Source organism: Pelobates fuscus, chromosome 11, assembly GCF_036172605.1.
Source record: "Pelobates fuscus isolate aPelFus1 chromosome 11, aPelFus1.pri, whole genome shotgun sequence".
Classification (NCBI taxonomy): domain Eukaryota; kingdom Metazoa; phylum Chordata; class Amphibia; order Anura; family Pelobatidae; genus Pelobates; species Pelobates fuscus.
The window spans coordinates 53,205,540-53,232,658 of NC_086327.1; the positions used below are offsets into that span (position 1 = coordinate 53,205,540).

The 27,119-nt window shown below is 42.4% G+C and overlaps 1 protein-coding gene across 1 annotated transcript in view; it reads left to right on the forward strand.

Annotated features, from left to right (window-relative positions):
* FAM83E (family with sequence similarity 83 member E) overlaps window positions 1-27,119 on the forward strand; it is a 102,438-nt gene that overhangs the window by 32,976 nt on the left and 42,343 nt on the right. Inside the window, exons 3-4 of the mRNA XM_063436815.1 lie at window positions 20,141-20,308; window positions 24,914-25,038. Of these exons, the coding sequence (XP_063292885.1) occupies window positions 20,141-20,308; window positions 24,914-25,038 (293 nt within the window). The remainder of the gene's footprint in view (window positions 1-20,140; window positions 20,309-24,913; window positions 25,039-27,119) is intronic.

Consider the following 27,119-nt stretch of genomic DNA (forward strand, 5'->3'; position numbering starts at 1 on the left):
ACGAACAAGAACTAACTTCCTGCTTGACCGCATGGCTTGTCCAGCACAATGGAGGAGGGGAATACTACATCCTGTATTCTCGCATATGCTCCGTACACTACTGATCGTATCTTTGCCACGTGCAACCAACCGACCGATACGTCAGCATATGCACGTACACATGCCACTTGGTAATCTCGGCCTACTAAATTTATTTTTACCGAGATTCCACCACATTCCCCCCTTTGATGCCTCTGATATTTCACAATTACTTGAGGCATCACTTAACCTTGGTTTGCATACACCTCAGGTTACCATGAACCAGACCAGACTTTTCTATGATGTGAATCCCTCAACACTCCTCTTCCTGCATTGGTTCTCCCTGATTTAGAGCCTCATATTTATATATGGCCATTATCTGTGCTGCAGCCTTTCTCTCTGCTATATTTTCTATCATGCTCTGCACAGACCTAACTACTAAAGGAATAAGACATGGCAGGAGTAGACACAACATTAAAATCAGCATGACTCCACCTACCAATGCCTTAAGCCCTCCAAACTGCTCATACCAGTTACCAAACCAACTACTTGGATTATACCCTTTCCATACCTGAGTAGGCACATGCGCTAGTTTAACCATATGGCTAGTAAGCTCAGCTATTGCTTACCCATCGTCATCTATTTGAAGACAGCAATTGCTCAGGTTAAACTTCCTACATACACCTCCCTCTACTGCCAATAGGTAATCCAAGGCTAATCTATTTTGGTAAACTGCTGTCCTCATCCTGGTATTATGCTTCGCTAGAAGATTGAGCGCTTGTGAGGTCTCATTAGTAATTATCTCAACCACCGCCTGTAACCTTAGAATGCGGTTGAGCATATATATTGGGGTCCTATACCCGAAAGTACCATCCTCTGCCCAAGTACCATCCTCTGCCATAATAGTCTATAATACGCTGGGGAGGCCATTCATCATCTTCCCTGGCGCCTATCTCTATGGGTCCTCTTTTTTTCCTATGATTCACATCATACACTTTAACTCCCAAAGTCTCACCTGTTTCAATAGGTAACAAGAAGAAGGATGGCTTGAGCATACCTAACACACATGCCCCTTCCCAGTCCTGTGGCAACTCCGAATAGGCCTTCTTACCACAGATCCAGTACAAATTTGCTGGGGCTTTCCAACTAGATGTGATGGATAAGTCAAACCATACGTCCTTTAAATTGGCATATCTTGCAAACGGGTTGGGTGGTTCTGAGACATTTGAAGCCGACCACCAAGTTGTATTCTTTGTATCATCATCATAAGCTTTTTGCCCTAGACAAGTTAGTTCTCCTACAGAAGTATTACACATTATTCCTTTCCTTGCTATGCAAACATAACCTATGATGTAGGTTTTCAATCTCCACTCAGATTTACCTCTAACACTCATCTGATAATCGGCTTGTGTAGATATTAATTGTTCAACTGCCTCAGAACTGGACATTACCTCCTTTGCTTCCCAAGGCCATTGGTCTCCCATGTTAGTACCTCCACACACATAGCAGTTGGTTACATTAAGACTACCAGCAATACTCTCAGCTAAATCTATGAACAGGTTCTTAGCGTTATGGGGGATCTTATTATCTACACACATCTTTTCATAAAAAGAATGGAATACCTGATGAGTTTGGGATGTTACAGTATCGGTCTCTATTACTATAAACAATATTGTCCCAGGGTCTAAACCCATCCCATATATTTGAAATCCAAATAAGTTACCATATCTATCTAAGAATTGGTCAGGATTATTTATAAGAATATGGACTGGATTGCATTCCATAGACTTACAGTATGGTTTGGTAGGCAACTTAGTAACAATCATATCCTGGTCTGCTGTCTGTCCCCAAGTTGCCCACCCCACACAAGACCAATATGGGCAAAAATTATATTCCCTATCTGGGCATCTTGGACTTACATACTTGTTTTTACTACTGGGACAAATATATTTATCATTAGACCCATACGTTCTCTCCCACCTAAGATCCCCACATACATTCCACGGCTTTCGACCACTTGATATCGCTTTACATGCATCAAATAGCAGAACACCCGAAGAATGAACGGTTTCCAACTCAGTTTTATTTATTAGGGTCCCCTGAGGATCTCCATTCCTGAGGGTCAACCAAATTGTACGGGGTTGATACTCCAGATTGAAGCACTTAGGTTCTCCTACTCCTAAATGGCATACACTATATTCTATATTTAGGTATCTACACCTAGACACATCACCTTTACATTCATATTGCGAATGCCAAATTAGGGTCTGAGAAATATGATTACCTGTTCTAGTAGTCTTAATGCAAAAAAGACATATAAATAAACATTATTATCAACACTTCTTTCGTCGGCTGCATCCTCAGTCTTCGTCTGTGCGATGGCACCTCGGCTTCCAGGTTGTAAGGGCTGCAGGGAATGGAGTTCTGCTCGTCTTCACAGGGGTCCCTTCAAGACTTTCCTGACTTTTAATAATATGTTGGTGAGCGGACAGGCGTTATTATGGCCGTCAAAACACTCACTTACCAATCTCTGAAACAACAATAATTGTAATCCACAAGGTTTCCTCGTCACTCCGACTGAGTCGTGCGCTTTAACCGGATCTTGCAGGGATTCTCTGGATCTGGTGTAACTTGCCAAGAATCTACTGCTGCTGGTTTAACCCTGGAGTGATGAATCCACGGAGTCACTTCGGCCACTTTTATTGCTGTAGGGGTAGACAAAAGAACAACATAAGGACCCCTCCACTTAGGTCCTAACAGTATATTATTCCACTCTTTAATCCACACTTGGTCTCCTGGATGGTAACTATGAACAGGGGGATAAATATTCACAGGTAATCTATCTTGTACCCATTTCTGTACCTCCTTTATAGTTTTACCCAACTCTACAACCTGCTGCCGGGTAATTCCTTCTCCCAACTGACTCAAATCCCCCTTTAAGTTACCAAGTACGGGAGGTGGACGCCCATACATGATTTCAAAAGGAGAGAGACCCATCCTTCTGGTAGGTGTACTTCGAATACGCAACAGAGCTATAGGCAAAAGCACATTCCACTTAAGTTGGGTTTCCTGACACATTTTTGCCAACTGATTCTTAATAGTTCTATTCATTCTTTCTACTTTACCAGAACTCTGAGGTCTATATGCCGTATGAAGTCTCCACTTAATACCAAGCATATGAGTCAGTTGTTGTAGGCACTGATGAACAAAGGATGGACCATTATCCGATCCTATAGAACAGGGTAGTCCAAATCAGGGTATTATTTCTCGTAGCAGGAATCGCACAACTTCTCCTGCTTTCTCTGTACGAGTAGGACATGCTTCTACCCAGCCTGAATAGGTGCACACAACTACTAGTAGGTAGCGATGTCCACCAGATTTAGGCATAACTGTATAGTCAATTTGTAGATCGGACATAGGGAGTCCCCCCATATACTGAACTCCTGGTGGTTTTACTGGTCCTTGCCTTGCATTATTTTTAGCACATGTTACACATCTTCGTACAATGGCTTGAGTTAAGTTGGACAATCTTGGTATGTAGAAATGTTTTCTGAGAGATTCTTCTGTACTATCTCTTCCAGAATGTGTCCCGTTGTGATAATTTATGACAATTTCTACCGCTAGTGATGCTGGAATAACTATTCTCCCATCTTCTAACTGATACCATTTGTTCTCCAGGTACTTTCCAGGTTCAGTCTTTAACCACTCTTCTTCTTGAGCTCTATAAACTGGAGTCCATTGAGACAGTGGAGTCGGCATAAGAGCAGCTATATGTTCCACATATTCCTGTCTTCCTGATTCAGCGGCACGCTTAGCTGCATTATCTGCCATCCGATTTCCTTTGGTTACATCACCATCGCCTCTCAGATGCGCTCGACAATGTATAATACCAACTTCTTTTGGTTCCCATACTGCTTCCAATAGTTGTAGTATTTCAGCTGCATACTTGATTTCTTTGCCCTCTGAATTCAATAGTCCTCTTTCTTTATACAAAGCTCCGTGGGCATGAGTGGTTAAAAACGCATACTTGGAGTCTGTATAGATGTTCACTCTCAAACCTTCAGCCAATTGTAACGCTCGTGTTAGTGCTATCAATTCTGCCTTTTGTGCTGATGTTCCTTTTGACAGTGGCCGAGCTTCTATCACCTTGTCTATCGTTGTTACTGCATATCCTGCATAGCGAATCCCTTCTTTCACATAACTACTGCCGTCTGTATAATATTGGACATCAGGGTTCTGGATGGGAAAGTCACGAAGATCTGGTCTACTTGAAAATACTTCATCCATCACCTCCAAACAATCGTGTTGACTTTCAGTAGGTTGCGGCAAAAGGGTAGCTGGATTTAAGGTATTGACAGTCTCTAAATGCACTCTTGGGTTTTCACACAACATTGCTTGATACTTAGTCATACGGCTGTTACTGAACCAATGATTGCCTTTGTAATCTAGCAACGTCTGTACTGCGTGTGGGACTCGCACATAAAGTTCTTGACCCAGAGTTAGTTTATCGGCTTCAGCTACCAGCAGGGCGGCTGCAGCTACGGCTCTTAGACAAGGTGGAAGACCACTGGCCACTGCATCCAATTGTTTAGACATATAGGCAACAGGTCTTTGCCATGATCCCAAGTACTGTGATAATACTCCCACAGCCATTCTTCTTTGCTCGTGTACATATAAGTAGAATGGTCGTGTGTGATCAGGTAGACCTAATGCTGGGGCACTCATCAAAGCCTTCTTCACATCTTAAAATGCCTTTTGCTGTTCTGGGGTCCATAGGAAAGGGTCGTGTTCTGTACCCTTGATAGCTGCATACAGAGGTTTCGCCAATATCGCATAACTGGGAATCCATATCCTACAGAAGCCTGCTGCCCCCAAGAACTCTCGCACTTGTCTTCTATTCTTGGGTATTGGTATTTGGCACACAGCTTCTTTTCTCTCTGGCTCCATTATTCTTTGACCTTCAGAGATATGGAATCCCAGATATTTGACAGTTGGCTGACACAATTGAGCCTTCTTCCTAGACACCTTGTATCCTGCCTTCCAGAGAATGTGCAGTAGATCGTGTGTTGCTTGCTGACATATTTCCCTTGTAACTGCGGCTATCAACAAGTCATCTACATATTGTAATAGTACACACTCTCCTGGGATGGGATGGACTTGAAATCCAGTAATCCAGTTAAGTCTTGACTTAAAGCTGAACCAAATAGGGTAGGTGAATTTTTAAACCCTTGGGGCAGTCTTGTCCAAGTCATCTGGCGTTTCGAGCCCGTTACAGCATTTTCCCATTGGAAAGCGAAGATACATTGGCTTTCTGCAGCAATTCGGAGGCAAAAGAAGGCATCTTTGAGGTCTAAGACTGTAAAATAGGTAGCCCCGCCCGGAATTAAAGCAAGCAGGTTATACGGATTGGGCACAACTGGGTGTATACTTACAACCGCATCATTGACTGCTCTCAAGTCCTGCACAGGTCGATACTCATATGTACCGGGCTTTTGAACAGGCAGCAATGGGGTGTTCCAGGGGGAAGTACAGAATTTTAGGATACCATACCGTATGAACTTATCCAGATAAGATTGAATATTCTTACTAGCCTTCTGCGGGATATGATATTGCCGTAGGCTCACTGGATAAACCCCAAGTTTTAGTTCAATTCGAATGGGTGGAATATTGCGGGCCAGTCCTGGTGGGTTGTTCTCTGCCCAAACTCCTGGTATGTTGAATAAGGATTCATCACTCTTAGGGTTTTGGCTAGTCAACGCTGTATAAAGTCGCCACTCTTCTTCCTTTGGCACGGATAATGTCATAATACCTGAAGGTCCATTAAACTTTAAGGATGTTGTTCCATTTGGTAGGAATGTTATCTGCGCTTGTAGTTTTGATAGCAAATCACGTCCTACCAATTGGACTGGACATTCAGGCATATAAAGGAATTGATGTTTCACTACGTGGCCTCCCAATGCACATTGTCGACTTTTAAGAATCGGTTTTGCAGCACTTCTTCCAGATGGAGGAGCAACCAGATCAGTCACCACCGAATGTTCAGCACCAGTATCAATCATGAATGCACTCCTTTTTCCCCCTATTGATACTTCGACCATAGGCTCCGCTCGGCCAAGGGGGATGGAGCCCGGTCGGTATCAATAGTCAACCATGACCGTGTCAGCCAATCCTACAAAGTCCCTGTCTTCTCTATCGCGGGATCTTTGCGCTGCGGGATAATATCTGTCTTCCCTAACACTACCTCTGTTATTACCATTACTCCCTCCGGGACCTCCTCTACCTCTCGCTCTACCTCTAAAGTTTCCATATCCTGCCCTGGGTGGGTCTCTCTCGTACTGCTCTCTTTTTGGACACTCGCTTCTCCAATGCCCTTCTTCTCTACAGTATGCGCACTGATTCCTACTCAGGGGTTCCCTATTCCACTTGCTATTGCCTCTATCTGGTCCCCGTCTGTCTACGCCTGCGATCGCTACCGCTAGCATATCCGCCTTTTTACTCATCTTGCGCTCTTCCTCTTTCTTATTCTCTGATTCCCTATTCATGTAAACTTTGTTTGCTACCTCCATTAGTTGGGTGATGGACATTCCCACGAACCCTTCTAACTTTTGTAGCTTGCGCTTAATATCTCCGTAGGCTTGGCTGACAAAGGCAGAGTTTACCATTCGGGAATTCTCAGGGGCTTCCGGATTAAAGGGGGTATACAAGCGGTATGCCTCCAATAATCTGTCATAAAAGACACTGGGCGGTTCATCACTTTTCTGTAACACCTCAGCCGTCTTAGACATATTTATAGCTTTTTTCCCTCCGGCTTTCATGCCAGCAATTATAGCGTCTCTATAGGCTTTTAAATGAACCATATCTGCGCCATTAACATTCCATTCAGGATCAGTGTTAGGATAATGAGCTGTGGCCCATGCTGCTGGATTAGCTTGGTTTAATATACGGGCTTCTTCTTCCAGCGCTTTAATGGCCGCTTGGTTTATCCTAGTCCTCTCCTCGTTGTTAAATAATGTCATTAGTAATTGCTGGCAATCAGCCCAAGTAGGATTATGCGTCTGGACTATTGAGGTGAACAGGTCGGTCATGGCTTGTGGTTTGTCAGTGTACGAGGAATTATGAGTTTTCCAATTTAAGAGATCGGTAGTTGTGAACGGGACGTATACGAAGACTGAGTCAGCATATACCATTTGACCTTCATCATTAAGGTATGCTGAGCCGGGAGCCAAACGAAGTGGCATTTGATAATGTTTAGGCTTTTGGGTACCGGTCAGTTGTCGGGTTAGTACAGGGCTTCGTTGAGGGGCGTCGGTTAGGGGTTCCAGTCGAGGGGTAATAAGGCATGGGGATGTGGAAGCTTTATTGTGGGGAAGGTCGGTGAATAAAATATTCCGAGCCGGGCTAGAGGAAGCCTGACCGGAAGCTTGATATGGCGCCAAATCAGGATATGTGGGTTTAACGGGGGTTGGTACCGGAAGGGGAGGTTTAGTAATGAGGGGGACGGATTCTGAACTAGAGGAGGAAGTAGATGGGGACAATGGGGAAAAGGGTGTAGAACTTCCTGTATCACTTCCCCTTCCTCTTCCTGAGGAGGAGTAAGGGGGAGGCATAAGGATTTCGGACTCAGGGGGCGTGTCCAAAATGGGCGTAACCATGGCCCTAGTGGACAAACGAGTCCTGGTCACCATGAGGCGACATTGCTCCTCGTGGCATACTCGGATCCATCTTGGCGAGTCGTTTACGGCCTGCCTCCAACAATCAATGTATGGAAACTGTCCGTAAAGTTCAGGCCTACCTGATAAAGCCACGTGTACACGCTGTACCAGATTTGGATCTAAACTGCCACGTGGCGGCCATGCGGCAACCAAAGTAGGCCATTCCCTAGTACACAAAGTAATCAAACGTACAGAAGACATTTTAACCCCAAAATCACATTTTGTAAATCCCTTTTTAAAATTCTTTAACATGCATCCTAAGGGATCCAAAATCGTCGTGTCCGACGCGCCCATACTTAACAATGGAGCGTCGTTTCCAACGAATACTATACACGCACTCTATCAACGGTCACACCCGTTCCCTCGGCAACAGCACCACGTGGTACAGTTACCAAGTGAAACGTACACAATAAAAACACTCAAGGAATTCCCGTACACACACAGCTGTTACACCAGTCACTAAATAATAGATACTATGCCCTTTGGCGAAACTATACAGTCACCGACGCTATAATTCCCTATATATGAATTACCCGTCTATAACATACCCCAGTAACATCGTCTTTACAAACAGCAGTACAGTACGGTTAGCATAGGTCAAAGTACAATTTAAGGTCACAGTACAATTAATAGTGGTTATGGTGTTAGACATGCAATAGACGACAAGTATTAGTATTCATATACAGTGTCAGTAAATATACAGGGTTATGGTACCGTGCACTATAATACAGCTACACACTATTAACACTCTCGCTAGACGGCTAGCTCACGCTATCTAACAAGATATACACGCTACTAAACAATCTTTAACACATATACAATTCCCAACTAATCTATTGGCCAGTACCTTGATGGACTACCTAAAACTATCTACATCCGTTTTGGTTAGCCACACTGCCCAAGCACCACATATAGCGAACTAGAGGGCGGAATTTACAACAGAACCCTCTTAGTCTATCTACTCTATCAAAAGTCTAGTGGGTTCCAAATTTACACGCCTTCCCACTTAGCCAAGATAGGTTGAGAGCTAGCGGACCGAATTTACACAGACGCCGCTTAGTCTCCCGGTCCCTCCGACCTAGCGAACAAAATATACACCCTAAAACGCTAGTCTAGACAAGACACCGGTGTCCGGCTAGGGCTATTTACGCAGAACCCCGCCTGACTCTAAACCAAATTAAACGGTCTTACTAAAGAGCGTTTAATTGAGCGGTGGGCCTTCGCTCCTTCCCTCCACTGGAGGGGGCAGATTCCGTATACAAATAACCCCTTATGGGCCTACCGCACAATCGGTATACCCCTAGTGGGTCCGCCGTCTAAAACAGCGGTCGTCTTACCTCCTCGTTCCTGAACCTGAGTTCACACTCATCGACGGGGACACCGCAGCACTTACTACGTAGAGGCCGATGATCTCCTGGACAACAGACCAGTGGCGCCGAGACGAAGGGAGGTCCACGCAGAAGTTCAGGGGTGCAGCCGTAGAGAACGTGGGCAAAGATAGACCGTCTCACGCCTCTGCTTCTCAGCTACCGTTGAACGATGAGCTTCCCGGCCAATGCACCAAATGATACCGGAGAAACTGACGGAAGCCAAGCACAGAGAGATGGACACAGGTTTCTTCAGGAAGGAAGAGATTCTTTATTCGGTTCACCGATCGGGACTCAGAGGGACTAGTGTCACCAAAATACAACAAGTTCTGAGCCCCGGACAATAGTGCAGGCTCCTTATATAGGCACATAACTCCTCCCATATTAAGCTCCACCCGCACATTCTCATAACCAATCAAAACGAACAAGAACTAACTTCCTGCTTGACCGCATGGCTTGTCCAGCACAATGGAGGAGGGGAATACTACATCCTGTATTCTCGCACATGCTCCGTACACTACTGATCGTATCTTTGCCACGTGCAACCAACCGACCAATACGTCAGCATATACACGTACACATGCCACGTGGTAATCTCGGCCTACTAAATTTATTTTTACCGAGATTCCACCACAGTGTTACTGCCCGATTAGGCTTGTGAATTGCGGTAAATATGTATTATTGCTTATTTATTTGTAGCCTGTATTGTGTCACTGACTGTTGTTCTAGTATTGTATACTTATTAGTGATTTAATAAATGTTGATAGAGATTTCTTTAGTTTTTTTTGGTATGCATTCTTTTTTGACTTACAATTTTTTTTTAATCATATAAAAATGTGTATTTTTTTTAAATCGTTTTAATGAGTGTGGGGGAGGGAAGTTGACATTTGAGAAGTCAGTGGCAACAGACACTCGTGATGAAAATCCAGCCCTGCCGTTACAGTGATTTTTGTCAATGATGGTGTAGGCCAGTGATGGCGAACCTATGGCACGCGTGCCACAGGTGGCACGCCGGGCCCTTTCTGTGGGCACGCAGCCATAGGTTCGCCAATAATGCAGAGTAGGCACCTGCCTGCCCGAAACGGCAGGCGCCTACTCTGCTTCTGGGTCGGGATGCAGGGGAGGGATCTGTGATGCAGCTCCCCTGTCCTCCCACGAGCAAGCTGTGTGGAGCGTTGCCGCGCGTTACCATGGCAACACTCCACACAGCATCGCGCGGGAGGACAGGGGAGCTGCTGCAAAGATCCCTCTCCCTGCCTCCCGACCCAGAAGACTGCTTGCCACCACCGGACCACCAGGGATGGCTGTGTCCCCCCCTTCCTTCATTAGAGGTAAGAAGGAGGAAGGGGGGGACTTATTTAATAAAAAGTATATTAAAACACCTTTAGCCCTACCCCCCCACACAGCACCCCTACCCCCGCACAGAGTACCCCTACCCCCCACACACACAATACCCCTACCCCCCCACACAGCACCCCTACCCCCCCACACAGCACCCCTTCCCCCCCACACAGCACCCCTACCCCCCACAGAGTACCCCTACCCCCGCACAGAGTACCCCTACCCCCCACACACACAATACCCCTACCCCCCCACACAGCACCCCTACCCCCCCACACAGCACCCCTTCCCCCCACACAGCACCCCTACCCCCCACAGAGTACCCCTACCCCCACACACACAGTACCCCTACCCCCCAACACAGTACCTCTACCCCCAGCAGTACCCCTACCCCCCCACACAGTACCCCTACCCCCCACACAGTACCCCTACCCCCCACAGCAGCCCTACCCCCCCACAGCAGCCCCCCTACCCCCCACAGCAGTCCCCCTACCCCCCACAGCAGCCCCCCTACCCCCCACAGCAGCCCCCCTACCCCCACACACAGCACCCCTACCCCCCACACACAGCACCCCTACCCCCCACACACAGCTCCCCTACCCCACACACAGCTCCCCTACTCCACACACAGCACCCCTACCCCCACAGCACCCCCACCCCCCACAGCACCCCTAACCACCCACAGCAGACTGTGTGTATGTATTCAGCAGTCTGTGTGTATGTATTCAGCAGTCTGTGTGTATGTATTCAGCAGTCTGTGTGTGTGTACTCAGCAGTCTGTGTGTGTGTACTCAGCAGTCTGTCTGTATGTATATTCAGCAGACTGTGTGTGTGTGTATTCAACAGTCTCTGTATTCAGCAGTCTTGTGTGTGTATATTCAGCAGACTCTGTGTATGTGTTCAGCAGTCTCTGTGTGTATGTATTGCATTTGTTGGAGATATAAATAGATACATAGATAAAATTAAGCTTATATTTATTAGTATCACTATTTAAAATTTGTATTATTGAACTCTCTGCTGTTGTGTTCTTTTAAAACAAAAGTTGTTAATTAGTTCGGACAACAGTACGAGTTGTTTTTTCTAAACTAAAACCTCAGTATTGAGGTTTAATTGCCGTGTTGGCACTTTAAGGAAAAAAAAGTTGGCATGTATTGCGGTTTGGGCACTCGGGCTCAAAAAGGTTCGCCATCACTGGTGTAGGCTAATAATGTTTTGCAAATTAGTACAGGTTTAAGCAGCAAAACACTAAAGCACAGTATTTTCCACCAAAATGTATGCAAGGATTGTAAGCTCACGGGCTATCTAGCTAAGCACTTTGTATAACAGAGCTTCAATGGCTAGATATCAGCTTACGGGCAGAGCTCTCTCTACCTCCTGTATTTGTCTGTGTATATTGTACGTTCTCCACTAATAGTACAGCGCTGCGGAATCTGTTGGCGCTTTATAAATACCAGTAATAAATAATGGAGCATGCATTGTCACTATAGCTACATAGCAAGAGTTTAAACACACTTTTTTATGCTGTTGATTCAAAAAAGGGTAAAAAAAACAAGTTGAAATGATTGCCAATTATGCATCAAAAAGGAGGAAAAAAATCCTGCTCAACAACCGGTTTACAAACACATCAGTTATATCCCTGAATATTCTGGTTTAAAAAAAATATATATTTTCTATTAAATATATAAGACAACATCTTTGGGCAGAGAATTACACATATTTACTGTCCTTACTGTGCCTTTTTTCAGTCTTAATGGATTACCTATTTGTATATTACTGTTAGTGGTCAAATATACACACAAAAAATATACAAATACTGTTTGGATAGATAGATAGATAGATAGATAGATAGATTGTGTGTGTGTGCTGCTTGAAGTGTCCCACTATCCTTAAGAAAATCAACTTGACAATAAATTATATTTGTGTTTATCACTAACATTATACATAATCTGGTACCATTGCAATGACGTGAGACATGAGAGTAACCATATGACTTATTGACTTAATATGAAATCTTGCCATGAAGGTTTGATTATTGAAAACAAAAATACCTCCCAGTTTAGGATGTAATTAGAACTCTGTTCTAATTTAAATGCTCTGAATTCCCAGAACTGGTTTTACAATAAAAGCAGAAAATACATGTAAGCAGGGCCGGTGCAAGGAATTGTGCCTCCCTAGGCAAAGATCCATTTTGTCGCCCCCTCAAGTAATTCACTCACTGACAGACACATACACTCATTCACTGACACACACACAGAAACTCACTGTCACTCACTGACAGACACATACACTCATTCACTGACACACACACAGAAACTCACTGACACTCACTGACAGACATACACACAGACAAACACTCACTCAGACAGACAGATACACACACACACACACTCACTGACAGTCAAACACTAACACACAGACTCAGACAATCAGCCTCCCTACCTCTCTGGGGTCTAGTGTGGGGCAGCTCCTCACTCCTTCAGTGCGCTGTTTAGTATGCCGGGGCCAGAATTATGTCATATTCCGGCATCACAGAGGGTGCGTAAGGGACGAGTGGGGAGCTGCAAAAAGAGCCTCCCACGCCGCCCATACTACCGCCACCTGCCTCTTCTCCGCCAGCATTCATTGGCAGAGCAGGCACCTACCATCAGGGCCGGTTGCGCCGGCCCTGCATGTAAATGAGCTAAGTGTTATTCACCATACAAACGAAAGTTACCAGATTTCTGGCATAGAATATAATTTTTATTTATTAAATAGGTTATCATGTCAAAGTTCATGTAACAATAATTTTTCACTACTATACATACAAGGTAACTTCACAAGCAAACACTCCCTCATATGGATTTAAATGAACACTCCAAGCACCATAATTAGTACCGATCACTGTAGTGATTGTGGAGCCAGGAGTGCCACCCCCAGTTCTCCGAGCCAGCCCGGAGATACAGGTCTTAGCTAACGTGGCCCATCACAGTTTGGCTTAGCTTAGCAGAGCCTATGGAAGATCTATGCAGGAACTTCTATCTCTCAAACGAGGAGGTGACTGGTGACAGGGGCCCTAGGTAAGCAAATGGTTTATCTGCTTAGGTTAGGGGAGTGCCAAGTCACTCTGGGCATCGTATACACCAAGCTATAAATAATTGTAATGGTCCTTAGAGTGCTCATTAAACCCTAATGGAAGCTGCTATTAATTTGACCATCCCACCAATATATAGAACTGCCAGCTATGATATGTTACATAGTTTTTGATGCATAGTATTACATGACTGCTGACCCAATAATCTACATGTTACCCCCAGTAATGACATATTGGATAAGGGCAACAGCCACAGCTTTATTGTCAACTTTTAAACACAGCCAGCATTTTACCACCTGTCAGCTGTTGGGGTGACTACCCAACAGATGGATAAACCGAGTCTTTCCAGAGTTCGTACAGCCTGCCTTCTGCCATCAGCTCTAGCAGGCTGCGACTCCCCAAAGCTTTGTCTCGTGCATTACTTGCGCTGGCCAGGAACTCCACCTTAGCTGTGACAAAAAGAGAAAAGAAACAAACAACACCATAGAAAACCAACAACCATACATAACATAGGGAAGGGAGGGAAACTGTTCCAGCCTGCTCCTTCTGCACTGGTACCCTCCCCTTCTGCACCCCTTCTTATACCACCCATCTTTTAGCAACTATGTATATTCATACATCCCACCCCTTACTGCAGGGCAGCAGTCATGCCTCCCCTTCCTTACAGTCCAGGGGATCCCTTGACTGCTGACCCAATAATCTTCTCGTTACCCCCAGTAATGACATGACACCTGAGTATTGGATAAGGGCAATGGCCACAGCTTTATTGTCAACTTTTAAACACAGCCAGTATTTTACCACCTGTCAGCTGTTGGGGTGATTACCCAACAGACAGATAAACAGAGTCTTTCCATAGTTCGGACAGCCTGCCTTCTGTAATCAGCCCTAACAGGCTGCAACTCCCCAAAGCCTTGCCTCGTGCATTACTTGCGCTGGCCAGGGACTCTGCCACTGTGATGCTGGCTCTTATTCCCATTTTCCGGCATCGCGCCCCTGCCCGTAGACAGCACCTGTTCTATTCCTGCTTGAAGACGCACATAAAAAATGTCTAAACCGATTTGATTAAGGTGCACTCCATCTGTTCTCATCAAGTTACGATTGTCCCCCTCCAGCTCCACATGCCGAACTGACACACCACCAAGTTGACGCACAAACCTAGAAATGGTAACATTGAACTTGCGTCTGCTCCATTCCAGGCCCTTGGCATTCGGCAAGGCCTGCCAGCATGGACTGGGAACAATCTCAGACGATATCAACGTACATTCCGAGAATAGAGCAAAAGTCTTGCTTGACAGACTGCACTAAATCCACCGTTCTAACTCTACCTAAATCATTACCCCCCGCATGTATAAGGATGGTGACACAAACCTGATAAGGGCAACGCACTCCGGGTAAACTTGCTTCCAGGACAAACCCCTCATACCCCTCCAGCGAACCCTCGGGGTAAACTTGCTTCCAGGACAAACCTCTAATACCCCTCCAGCGAACCTTCCGCTGGAATACCCAGGTTCCGTCCGTAGGAGCGTGCCCAATATATAAACGAGTGTCAAAATATCCACAGATAACCGGGTGCACACCCTGAAACAAATTATAACAAATGAGGCCGGACATACAGCTGATATCTCCTGGATGACCATCTACCTAATCACTGCACAGCTGAACCTGCAAAACCCAAGACGCTAGCCTGCGTTGCAGCTATAATTTTAAAGGAATGAGGAAAGAAACCAGTCGGATCTTGCCCACAATACACCAATGCCTAGTACCAACGCAAACTGAAAACAGGTAAGTAGGGACCCATCTGCGTGAACCAATAACAAGACCGACGATGGCCTAACCGCCATATAATGCTGAAAAGCTCGAAGTGGACAAAATTCACCCCCAGTACTACCGACACGGAGCCACACGCCACTACCGGCCTAATCCGTCTTAGACCTGTGAATATGTAAGTCCACAAAACTATCCAACCAACTAGTACAGATCACTGTAGTGATGGTGGAGCCAGGAGTGCCACCCCCAGTTCTCCGAGCCAGCCCAGAGATACAGGTCTTAGCTCATGTGGCCCATCACAGTTCAGCTTAGCTTAGCAGAGCCTATGGTAGTTCTCAAAAGAGGAGGTCAGTGAAAGCAATAAACAGATAGTGGAGGTTTGAAAAAAACTAACCTACCTGCCCATAGACATTATGTGGATTTGATACTATCAACCCACACAACGTAAATTTTTTCCTCTAGTATATATTAAGTTTTTTTCTTACAAGCATTGTATTGCTGTTTCCATATCTCTGTCTATTCTCTTATAGCGACCTATATAGAGAAGTCTATCCAGATTTATTATCTATAGACGCTTCTTACTCACACAACAGGATCCTATTCTAGACATAGACCAAACTATTAAAGTGTGAAGTCTGAGTAATAGGGAATAATTTAAGTTGAGCAATTAGAGGAGTAGCCATTTGGCTTCTGTTATATTTCCCTTTTTTTTGACCATCACTTTTTTGTTTTTTCATATGGGCTTTGGATAAGACTTTCTACATATCTTGTAATTTGTTAATTGTTCATTATCTATTAACATTACATTTAGCGACCATTTCTAGCAGGAGGAGCGTCATTTAATTTGTTCAAAAGAGGAGGTGACTCGTAACAGGGGCCCTAGGTAAGTTGTCAAACCATTAGCAAAATAGTTTATCTGCTTAGATTGGGGGAGTGCCAAGTCACTTTGGGAATCATATACACCAAGCTATAAATAATTGTGATGGTCCTTAGAGTGCTCATTAAACCCTAATGGAATGAGCAACAAAGCTGCTATTAATTTGACTATCCCCACCAATATATACAGAACTGCCAGCTATGATATGTTACATAGTATGTGATGCATAGTATTACAAAACACGTGGCCAGCAATAAGAGAGGTAAGCATAAAGAACCCTAGAGAATCTTGAGGAATGGCATTATTCTACAAATATCCATTGCTTATGTTTCCTCATTAGTCCAAGCAGCACAGAGGAGATGGGCTGCAGGTGCTGCTGGGGACTCTCATTTGACATTAATACACTTTATAAACAATTTAACACTGAATGGAAGGATAGTGCCAGGGAATTCCAAACACTAGAACCACTTCAATGAGATGAAGCAGTTACAGTGTCCCTTTTAAATTGTAAACACTTTTTACCACAATATCCTCAGCTAAACAAATTGAAGTCAATTCTTCGCATCTATATTTCTATTTTAGGTATATTTGTGAACGCACTGCCTGCAACGGAGAAGCTCAATATGTCCGTTGCTAGCGTGTTGTGTGCGGTGATGACATATATTTTATGCACAGAATTAACATTGGCTGTCCAGAACAGTGTTCTGGGCTGCCAAAGTCACCTATGTCGGGAGTAAAACTAGCCCCCAGCACAAAAGAGCAGATTCCTACCACCATGGCCTCTTTAATTACTTACAGCCATGGGGAGAAAGAAAGTACACTGAAGTGAAGTACTGAATTATATGGTTTTATATATCAGGACATAATAATAATCTGTTCCTTAGCAGGTCTTAAAATTAGGTAAATACAACCTCAGATGAATAACAAATGACATATTATATATTGTCGTGATTTATTTAACAAAAATAGAACCAAAATGGATAAGCCATGTGTGAAAAAACAAGTATACCCTTGCTGCTTCCATAGGAATTAAGAAGTTAAATAGTAGACAGGTGCTGCAAATAAAATGCCCTTGATTAAATGATCATAGTGGTTGGAGTAGCCCTCTAATTGTATATAGAGGCAAGCCATATGGTTAGAAGCTTGTAACCTTGTCTTGACAGGTTCACTTAAAGTGGCACTGTCACTCCCCTCCCCCTCCAAAAATCAATATTTCATAAAGATAGAATCAAACTACCGAATGCAGGAAAAATAACTGGGGCAAGGGTTTGTCACAACTTTATTTATATATTTCTCCTCCGCCTTACTAAGGATGGAGTCTAAGAATCATACCCGACAGCTGTCAAAGCTGCAGAGAATTGGCTATGTCTATGGAGGAGTCTGCGGTCTTGGATCCCCCATAGACCTCAGTGCTGTACTGTCATGCATGTGCAAAGAGACAGCAGTGACATTGGCTTCTGGCACCATGCCCACGAGGGACAATTTCTGGTACATAATTTTCCTTCCTCGCCGCTACCACCGGACCACCAGCAACGATGTCAGCACTTTGGGAAAAACTACAGACGGTAACAGAAATAGTTCAGTGGTTCTTCGTGTGGCCTCATGAATTTGTTTTTTTTTTCACACTTAATGAAAATACTTTATACTGTTATAATTGCACCTCAGTTACATGTATTAAAGGATTCTTCTAATATACTCTATAGATCCATTCATTTGTAACAGAATATGTAACTTGACCCACATAACAATAGTACTTATTTACTTAGTTCCCTAATGATAATGATAGAATTGATAGCATTAAACAGCAGCTATCACTTCCAGTGGCGATGAGCATAGATGAGGGTAATATTGCGATTATAGGAGGATGTGGTGTAAGTATTGCGCTGGAAATTGAAACAAGAGCAGTTAAAGGCACTATATAAACAGACACTATTGTGTACTATATAGGCACCTGAGAAAGACGTGGACATTAAATGCGTTGGGTTGAAGGGCTTATAGTATTACAGAATGCTACCAAAGCGCAGTTTATTTATCTTTATGGTAAGATGTTCTATCCAATTATAAATAAATGTGAATTGCTTTATTTTAATTGGTGGTGTCATTTTCCTTGTTCCGGTGGTGTCATTTTCCATGTTCCAGGACGACTTCTTGTGGGAAAAGTGTGAACAGATTGTGGTTAGTCTGGACATTTAGACCTATCTTAACAAATTAAAAGAAAAAATAGAGTAGGGAGAGATTGTCAGGTTGCCATAGACGTATTGGGGGGTAACCCCTATAGATAATAGAAATAACTAGAAGCAAAGAAAGTACTAGTTCTCAAAGAATATAAAAAGAAATGTCTCATTCTCAGTTTTTTGGTTAGAATTAGTACCATGTAGGCAACCCATGAGGTGTACATATATAGTAAATATTAAAATATACCTTTTAATAGCAAACATTAAAAAAGTATCAAAAAACATATAAACAGAATTAGGCTGTAAATAGCAGACCGTTTGGTTAGGTGGCAAGTAGGCTAAATAGCCTTTAATAATGTAGCAACAAAAGTGGGTATACTAGAAGGGTAGAAAGGAAGCATAAATAGTAGAAACAATTGCTACAGAATATATTCTACAATCCTATAATAGGAGAACAGTAACGGCTGATGGAATTACCAGCCAATTGCAGCAGAGGGCGGGATATTTAAACTACAACTTTTCTTTGACCCGGTTCCCCTGGACGAGCCGAGTTACGGCGAAACGCGCGTCGGGATGCTCACACTATAGCTAGCTATTGAGTTCAAGATAAGGGACAGACAGAATGAACTTTGATATTATCTCTCCATCACAGCTTTAGCTTAGTTTTATTTTGGAGGCTTAGATAGCAGCCGCTTGGGAGCCTAGCCGCAGGGACACTCAGCTATTAGGAAGTTTCGTCTTTTGCTCCTAGGATTTTGGAGGTCAGTTAGTGGACTATATCGATCGTTTCAAGTTCACTATTCAGACTAGAATTCTAATGAACTTGTTTCAGTTCACTATTCAGACTAGAATTCAAACAAGCTCCAACAGATAGCTGTTTGAGGTCATTTTAGCGTCTGGGACGTGGTTTATGCAACAGCAAGGAGTTTTTTGTATTTTATTTTCTCCTGGGTGGTTTCATTATTTAGAGGGGAGTTCTCCTATTATAGGATTGTAGAATATATTCTGTAGCAATTGTTTCTACTATTTATGATTCCTTTCTACCCTTCTAGTATACCCACTTTTGTTGCTACATTATTAAAGACTATTTAGCCTACTTGCCACCTAACCAAACGGTCTGCTATTTACCGCCTAATTCCGTTTATATGTTTTTTGATACTTTTTTGACACACTTTTTTAATGTTTGCTATTAAAAGGTATATTTTAATATTTACTATATATGTACACTTCATGGGTTGCCTACATTGTACTAGTTCTAACCAAAAAACTGAGAATGAGACATTTATTTTTATATTCTTTGAGAACTAGTACTTTCTTTGCTTCTAGTTATTTCTTTTAGACCTATCTTGTTTAACTTGAGCCAATACATAGAGGCTCAAGAACATGTGAGTTGAATACCACAAGAGATACTTTTTTGACATTATTTGTTTATATGCAACAATATATTGCGCTATAATGCTGTGTATTTTTCTTTTTTAGTTATACACTTGAAAGGAGTTGTATGGTATATACATGTTATTTGTTTATTTGAAAACATGTTTATTATGTACACATTTGGTTTACATTATGTGCACTGTTCACTTATGTATATTTTAACAGTTATTATTGGTCAACAAAAGTTTTATGCTTCGGGACTACAAGAGCTAGAATGTTGAGGAGCACATATACAATATTTAGATTTCCAAACCAATAAATAAAATCCAGCCTTCAAACAATTACCGTAGATGGAAGTAAATATTGCGCACAGAATATCTATATTGGTCCACATAATATACTGACATCTTATTTTATTATGGTTATGTTTTGATTTTCAGGTTATAGCTGTTGTTATGGATGTCTTTACGGATTCAGATATTTTCCTTGACTTGTACGAAGCAGCCACAAGACGCATGGTTCCAGTTTACATAATTATAAGCCTGCATCATTTATCATCGTTCCTGCAGATGGTGGAAACACTTGCAGTTAACGTCCGTTTCATTGAGGTACTGTATGTTTTCTGCAAAAAAAGACAAATCATTTGTCATTTTTAGTGACCAACACTACTGGTGATGTAAAGCTTTCAAACTACAGCACTAACCCCACCCACAGCAGTTACTTCATAATATAATTGCACAGTATGTCAAACACTTGGTTGCGTACATGTGATGTGTTTTTAGATTTAGTTACTAGTGACATGACTGTGAAAGTTAGTATGTTGGATGAGCTAAAGGTCTACCTAAGGTATAGGTGAGGAATGCCATTGTAACAGGCTCAGTCAGTTTCATACAATTCTAAGGAAATATTTTTCACACCCTAAATACAACATTGTTGTTTTTTTTGTGAATAATATTTTATTTGGATTCTGTCAAGTAAAGTAAGGTAAACATAATAGGACTTGCAGGTCTCAATATACAGTATTATTTCTGATCATGCAGGACCATGTGTGTGGTTTTAAAGAAATTGAGGTTGGATGCGTAGGTCAGTCAGTATTCTTCAAAAATTAATATGATATAATAATATAACCAATAAGTTTCCTTATAAACTATGTGCTGCAGCTCAATATCTTATACAGTCTGTGCAAGCATCATTCCAATGACTCTTTCCCGTAATGTGGGACCGTCCTCCAGTGGCCCAACTCCCCGCCCTCTTTAAGGAATGTATCATAGGAGATAGACAAAAAGCATTTTGAGGGCCTGTATGCTACAGAACAATGTGTGATAGGAAGGCCACAGAACTCCGTAAAGTAATGCATACTCCCCTTCCCAGTGACTTTGGACCCCATTTGAAGCGAACGCCGCTTTCTATGTGTCCCCCCTCTGAATATCCTAACCTGTCGATGTCTAAATGTAAACTGTCATTGAAAGTCTTTCTTTCCAAGTATCTAAGTATGTGTGTGTTCGTCTTAGTGCTGACACAGTCAATTATTTTAGTTGTCTTAGTTCCTCCATTTGTCGTACCAGTGGGTGAGATGTAGTAGTGTATCCTATTTCCAATATATGAAATTACTTGTTGTGCCTTATTTAGGATCCTTAAGAGATTTCTTGTATCAAGTAGTCGTTGTGCAGGTGTGATGTAAGATGGATGGGGCAGGTAAAAAGATTGGGGGGTTGTCCAAGAACTATTCAATTATGGCATGCATGGCTTCCCAGTATGGTTTGATCTATGAACACTCCCACAAGATATGTCAAAATGTCCCTGTAGCAAACCCAGCTGTTCCAGTCCAAAGTTAATGGTTGGAGAGTCTGCAGGGGAAGGGGGTGGGGGGTGGGGGGGTGAATGGAGAGTCTGCATGGGAAGAGTGGGGTATGGAGAGTCTGCAGGGGAAGGGTGGGAATTGAGAGTCTGCAGGGGAAGGGGGGTGGAGAGTCTGCAGCAGAGGGGGGGGGGAGAAATGGAGGGTCTGCAGGGGAAAGGGGGGGGGAATGGAGGTTCTGCAGGGCAAGGGGGAGAAATGGAGGGTCTGCAAGGGAAGAGAGGGGAGAAATAGAGGGTCTGCAGTGGAAGGGGGAGAATGGAGGGTCTGCAGGGTAAGGGGGTGAGAAATGGAGGGTCTGCAGTGGAAGTGGGGGAGAAATAGAGTAGCTGCAAGGGGAAGAAATTGAGGGGCTGTAGGGAAATGGTGGGGGAGAGAGACATTGAGAGACTGCAGGAAGGAAGGATGGAGAGAAATGGAGTGGCTGCAGGGGAAGGAAGGGGGAAATGGAAGAGAAATGGAGAGTCTGCAAGGGGGGAGAGAGACATGGAGTGGCAAGAGTGAAGGGGGGAGAAAGACACTTGGAGTGGCTTGTGGGTGAAATTAGACACATGGCGGTGCCTGGGGGGAATGAGACACATAGAGGGGCTTTTGTGGCATGAGACACATTAAGGGGCTTGTGGGAATATGAGACATGTGGAGGGGTTTGGGGGGAGGGAATGTTACACATGGCGGGAGGAAATGAGACACTTGGGGGGGAATGAGACACATGGAGGTGCTGGGGGGAGGGAATGAGACATGTGGGAAAATGAGACACATCAAGAGGGCTGGGGGGCCCCAGTGCAATTTTTGCACCGGGCCCCGGGGTTTCTAGTTATGCCATTGCTGGTATGCGTTGCGTTAGCACACTGTACTGTTTGATGTTGTACTGTACAGCACAACTTCCTCCGTTCCTTACTATACATGTAACTAGCTTAGTGGACTGATAAATAATATAATACGAAAAATAATAATTAGTATTTATTTATTTAGTAATTATGTTTTTGTTTTAATGGAAAACTTGAAATTGAGGAAAATATAAGATTCATTATAAACAATATAACAAATAGATTATAAATAATTAAGTAAAGTCATATGTTTTTCTTTAATGTAAATAAACAACACCAGGCATAGCATGTCTGGCCTTTTCAAATGTAAAGTTAAACTTACTGTAATATGACAGGTTTCTTTTTAAGTATGCTAATCTTTGGCAACCATAATGAGAAAGTCTAGGCAAATCACAAAATTATGCTTTGTCTTTGTATATAAAATTACAATACAAAGAGTTCCCTGACAATGCTTTTGTTTCTCACTATGTTGAAAATATAAAGGAACATTATTTTGAAAGGTGTGTGTGTGTGTGTCTGTGTGTCTGTGTGTCTGTCTGTCTGTCTGTCTGTCTCTCACAGAAAATGCAGATTTCCAAAATACCATCAGGCTGTAAACACGTATATGGACAAATTTCCCACATCAAGAAATAAATACCCCAAATAAGGAGTAACATACAACCACACACCTGTTATATTCATACCAATCACACCAATTTATTTTCCAATCCAGTCACATTTATCCACACAGTTACATGCCTTCCCAGAGACACACTCATCCACGTCAAATCTTACCCATCATACCCCTATTCACATACTCCTACACACTGAATCACCTACAGTTACCAACTGTTAAATAACTAGCTGCTTGCACCCAGCAACTTAAATGTATTTAACAGTGCAGTCAAATGTACCTACCCACCCACTATTTATGTCCTATATATAGTATTCACAAGCTCACATACATACATTATAAACAATCCCTCTGTACAGAGGTGCCTATCCACAATTTACCATATTGTGTGGAATACAGGACAGTTTTTTGCCCCAAAAGTCTACAAAATACAAAAATGCCTTCATCCTATATTTCAAGGCCAGTATCTCCAGGTGACTGGTGGGGTGGCAGTCACAATATGTAGCGTGGCATCACAGACTGCAGTAGAAGATCGTATTAATCCTCTACCCAGTCTGACAGGAAGCTTCTCACTGGGAGCAGCGAGTATCGTATTGTCAGTCTGGGAAGAGGATAAAGATGATCCTCTATCATAGTGCACAAGGCCAATCTACAACAGGAGGCACAAAGAGGCACAAAAGGACAGGCGGGAAAGCAAGTTTCAAGGAGGGTTAAGAGGCACAAGTGGGGGTGAATAAAATGCGGGGAATAGAAACACAACCTGGGTATAAGAAACTAGGCATGTGCATGGGGAAAATTTTCGGTTCGGTTCGGCATTCCGAAATTCTGAATTTTCGCAATTTGGGACTTCGGCAACTTCGGCACTTCGGAACTTCGGCAGTTCGACACTTCGGAAATTCGGCATCTTCGGAACTTCGGCACTTCGGAACTTCAGCAATTCGGACATTCGGAAGTACCCAAATGTCCGAATTGCCCGAAATTCATTTGAATTCATATTCGGACCGAAACGAATTGCACATGTCTATAAGAAACACAAGGTGATACCTTGTGTTTCTTTAGTATCACAAAGAGATACTAAAGGGCGGATGAGATACACTTCCAAGGATAGGCAACCTTTGACATTTCAGATGTTTTGGACTACATCTTCCTTGATGCTTTGCCAGCATTACGGCTGTAAGAGCATTATGGGTGATGTAGTCCACAACATCTGGAGTGTTGAAGGTTGCCTACCTCTGTGACTAGAGGGTGGTAATACTTTCAACTGGTTGTTTTGTATTTTCCATCAACATTTTTAGTTGAAATGGGTGCATCTTATATTCCTCTGCGCCTTAAATTCCAAAAAATAGATAAGCAGATATGCAGTCACATCTGTAAAATATCTACAACTTATAGGACAACTGTCACTTAAACAATTTTTAATATAACATTTTCAGCAAGTATTGAAAGGAAATAGATTTTTTTAAAGTAAGTATATGTAAAAAAAAAAAGTGGACTCATCCCTACCTATAGTCTATGACAAGATCCTCCAGCCATAAACATGCACCTTGGGTCAGACCAACTTCTGTCTTATGGTGTCACTGCACTAGGCAGGGAGTGAAGCCGAGAAGACCATAGAGATTAAGTGATGATTTTAAAACACTGTCTGACCCAAGGTACATACATATGAATGTAGGATACTGTCATATATTTGATGTTATATTATTAAACAGTCTAACTTTCATGAAAGTCTGTTTTCATGGGCATTCATATTGATCCAGTGAACAAACTAATGAAAAACATGTAAATGTTCTTTTCATAATGTCTTTCAAACTTGATATTAAATTATTATTTCTTATTATTTATGAATGTTTAAATACATTTTTGCAAAATAATCTGATACATTTATATAGTCGGTCCATTATTTTTTGTTTTATAGAACATGCGCATAAGAATACTTTCAGGATGTACCTTCAACACCCGACACTTAAAGCAAGTAACTGGAATTCTAAAAGAGAAATTTCTTCTGGTGGATGGTGAATCTGTAATAACAGGGACATATAGGCAAGTATATAATTATAGCTCTATAAGTAAAATTAAGTATGTTATGTTATGTTATGTTAGGAATTAATATATGGATATAAAAGGTACACAGTATCCGTTATCAGGGCACTTCAGTAAAACAATCTTGTGATTTAAGGTACATAAGAATACCTATTCTAGAAGAAAAGTGGAAACATAATGTGACCATATCATGTTTAATCTGTCATCAAAAATACCTTATTTTTGGCAAGTCTTCAACTGACTTAATTACTTTCACATTCTTTATTTTTTTTAGGGAAATAATCTGCGTATGTTTATATCTGATTAAAAAAGGTTACTTCAGTTAGCTTACTTTAACTTCTGGTAAGCTACAAAGTCAGATCAGAGAAAGCGTTTCAAAAATGTGTCTATTGATCTTAAAGGGACACTATAGTCACCAAAACAACTGTAACTTAATGAAGCAGTTTTGGTGTATAGATCATGCTCCTGCAGTTTCACTGTTCAATTCTCTGTCATTTAGGAGTTAAATCACTTTTGCTTTTGTTCATGCAGCCTTAGCCACACCTCACCTAGGTGTGACTGACACCAACTGCATGAAAAAGAAAATTGTTTAATTTTTAATCAGATGTAACTTACTTTAACCCCTTAAGGACCAAACTTCTGGAATAAAAGGGGATAATGACGTGTCACACATGTCATGTGTCCTTAAGGGGTTAAAAGCTTGTATCTCCTACTCTATAAATTGATCTTTAATTACATACAGGAGGGTCCTGCAGGATCTGTCAAGCTATTAACAGAGCAGGAGATACAAAATTCTAAATTAAACCAAATTTGCAATAAAGTAAATGTAAACATTAGATCTCTCTTTACAGGAAGTGTTTAGGAAGGCTGTGTAAATCACATGCAGGGAGGTGTGACTAGGGCTGCATAAACAAAGTGATTTAACTCCTAAATGGCAGATAATTGAGCAGTGAGACTGCAGGGGCATGATCTATACACTAAAACTGCTTCATTAAGCTACATTTGTTTTGCTGACTATAGTGTCCCTTTAATGCATTAAATAAAACCCTGATCAACAAATTCAACACAGAATTCTTCTTTGAGGGACAGTACCTTGCAGATATTTATACAAAAGTGATCATGAACAATTTTAATGTGAATTAAGCACCTCTGTTAGCTTTTCACCCCAGGTGGGTTTTTCTTGAGATTAATCTTAGCAAGTGTTCTCTCAGGCACCCATACATTAAAACCACAACATGTATATGACAGTTACCATCTCATTGTCTAAAGCCACACGTGAACACACCCTCCCCCCACACAGACACACACATCCCGCAAACATGTATGAACACCTTGACACACAGATACACGCACTGGCACATACATACTCAGATACACACTGACACACAGATACACACATTGAAACACACACTCAGATATGCACACTGATACATACACTCAGATACACACACTGACACATATATTCAGATATACACACTGACACATATACTCAGATACATAAAGATACACACATTGACACACAGATACACACTGACACAAACACAGATACACACTGACATGCAGATACGCACACACTGACACAAACACTCAGATACACTGACACAGACCCTCAGCTACACTCCTGTTAGCATACTGGGATGGGGGCACAAATCATGTATAATATCCTGGTAAGCAACACTCAATCTGATATACATTGTAAGTCAGATTGTGTGTGTGTGATTTCCGGGATATTATACATGGTATGAGGGTGTCAGGGAGCCGCATGCAAAACGAGGGAGTCTCCCGGAACTACCGGGAGACTTGGGATGTCTGCTTTTCCTCTGCTTTAAGCAAAAATGCATCTGTACTAGTCTCAATGGCTGACATCTTGTATGTTGTTGTTCTAAAGAACACAGATTTAAGGTGGGGGTTTACCATTCATTTATAAAGAGGCAAAACTATATTTTCATCATGTGACTCAATACCACTTTTAATATATGCCAGCACCATAAAAGTGTTTGCAATGACAGACTGGCATTGCATATTGTTGCTTAGTTTTTTATATGTAATTGTTCCCAAGTAATTTATATATTTTTTTATCC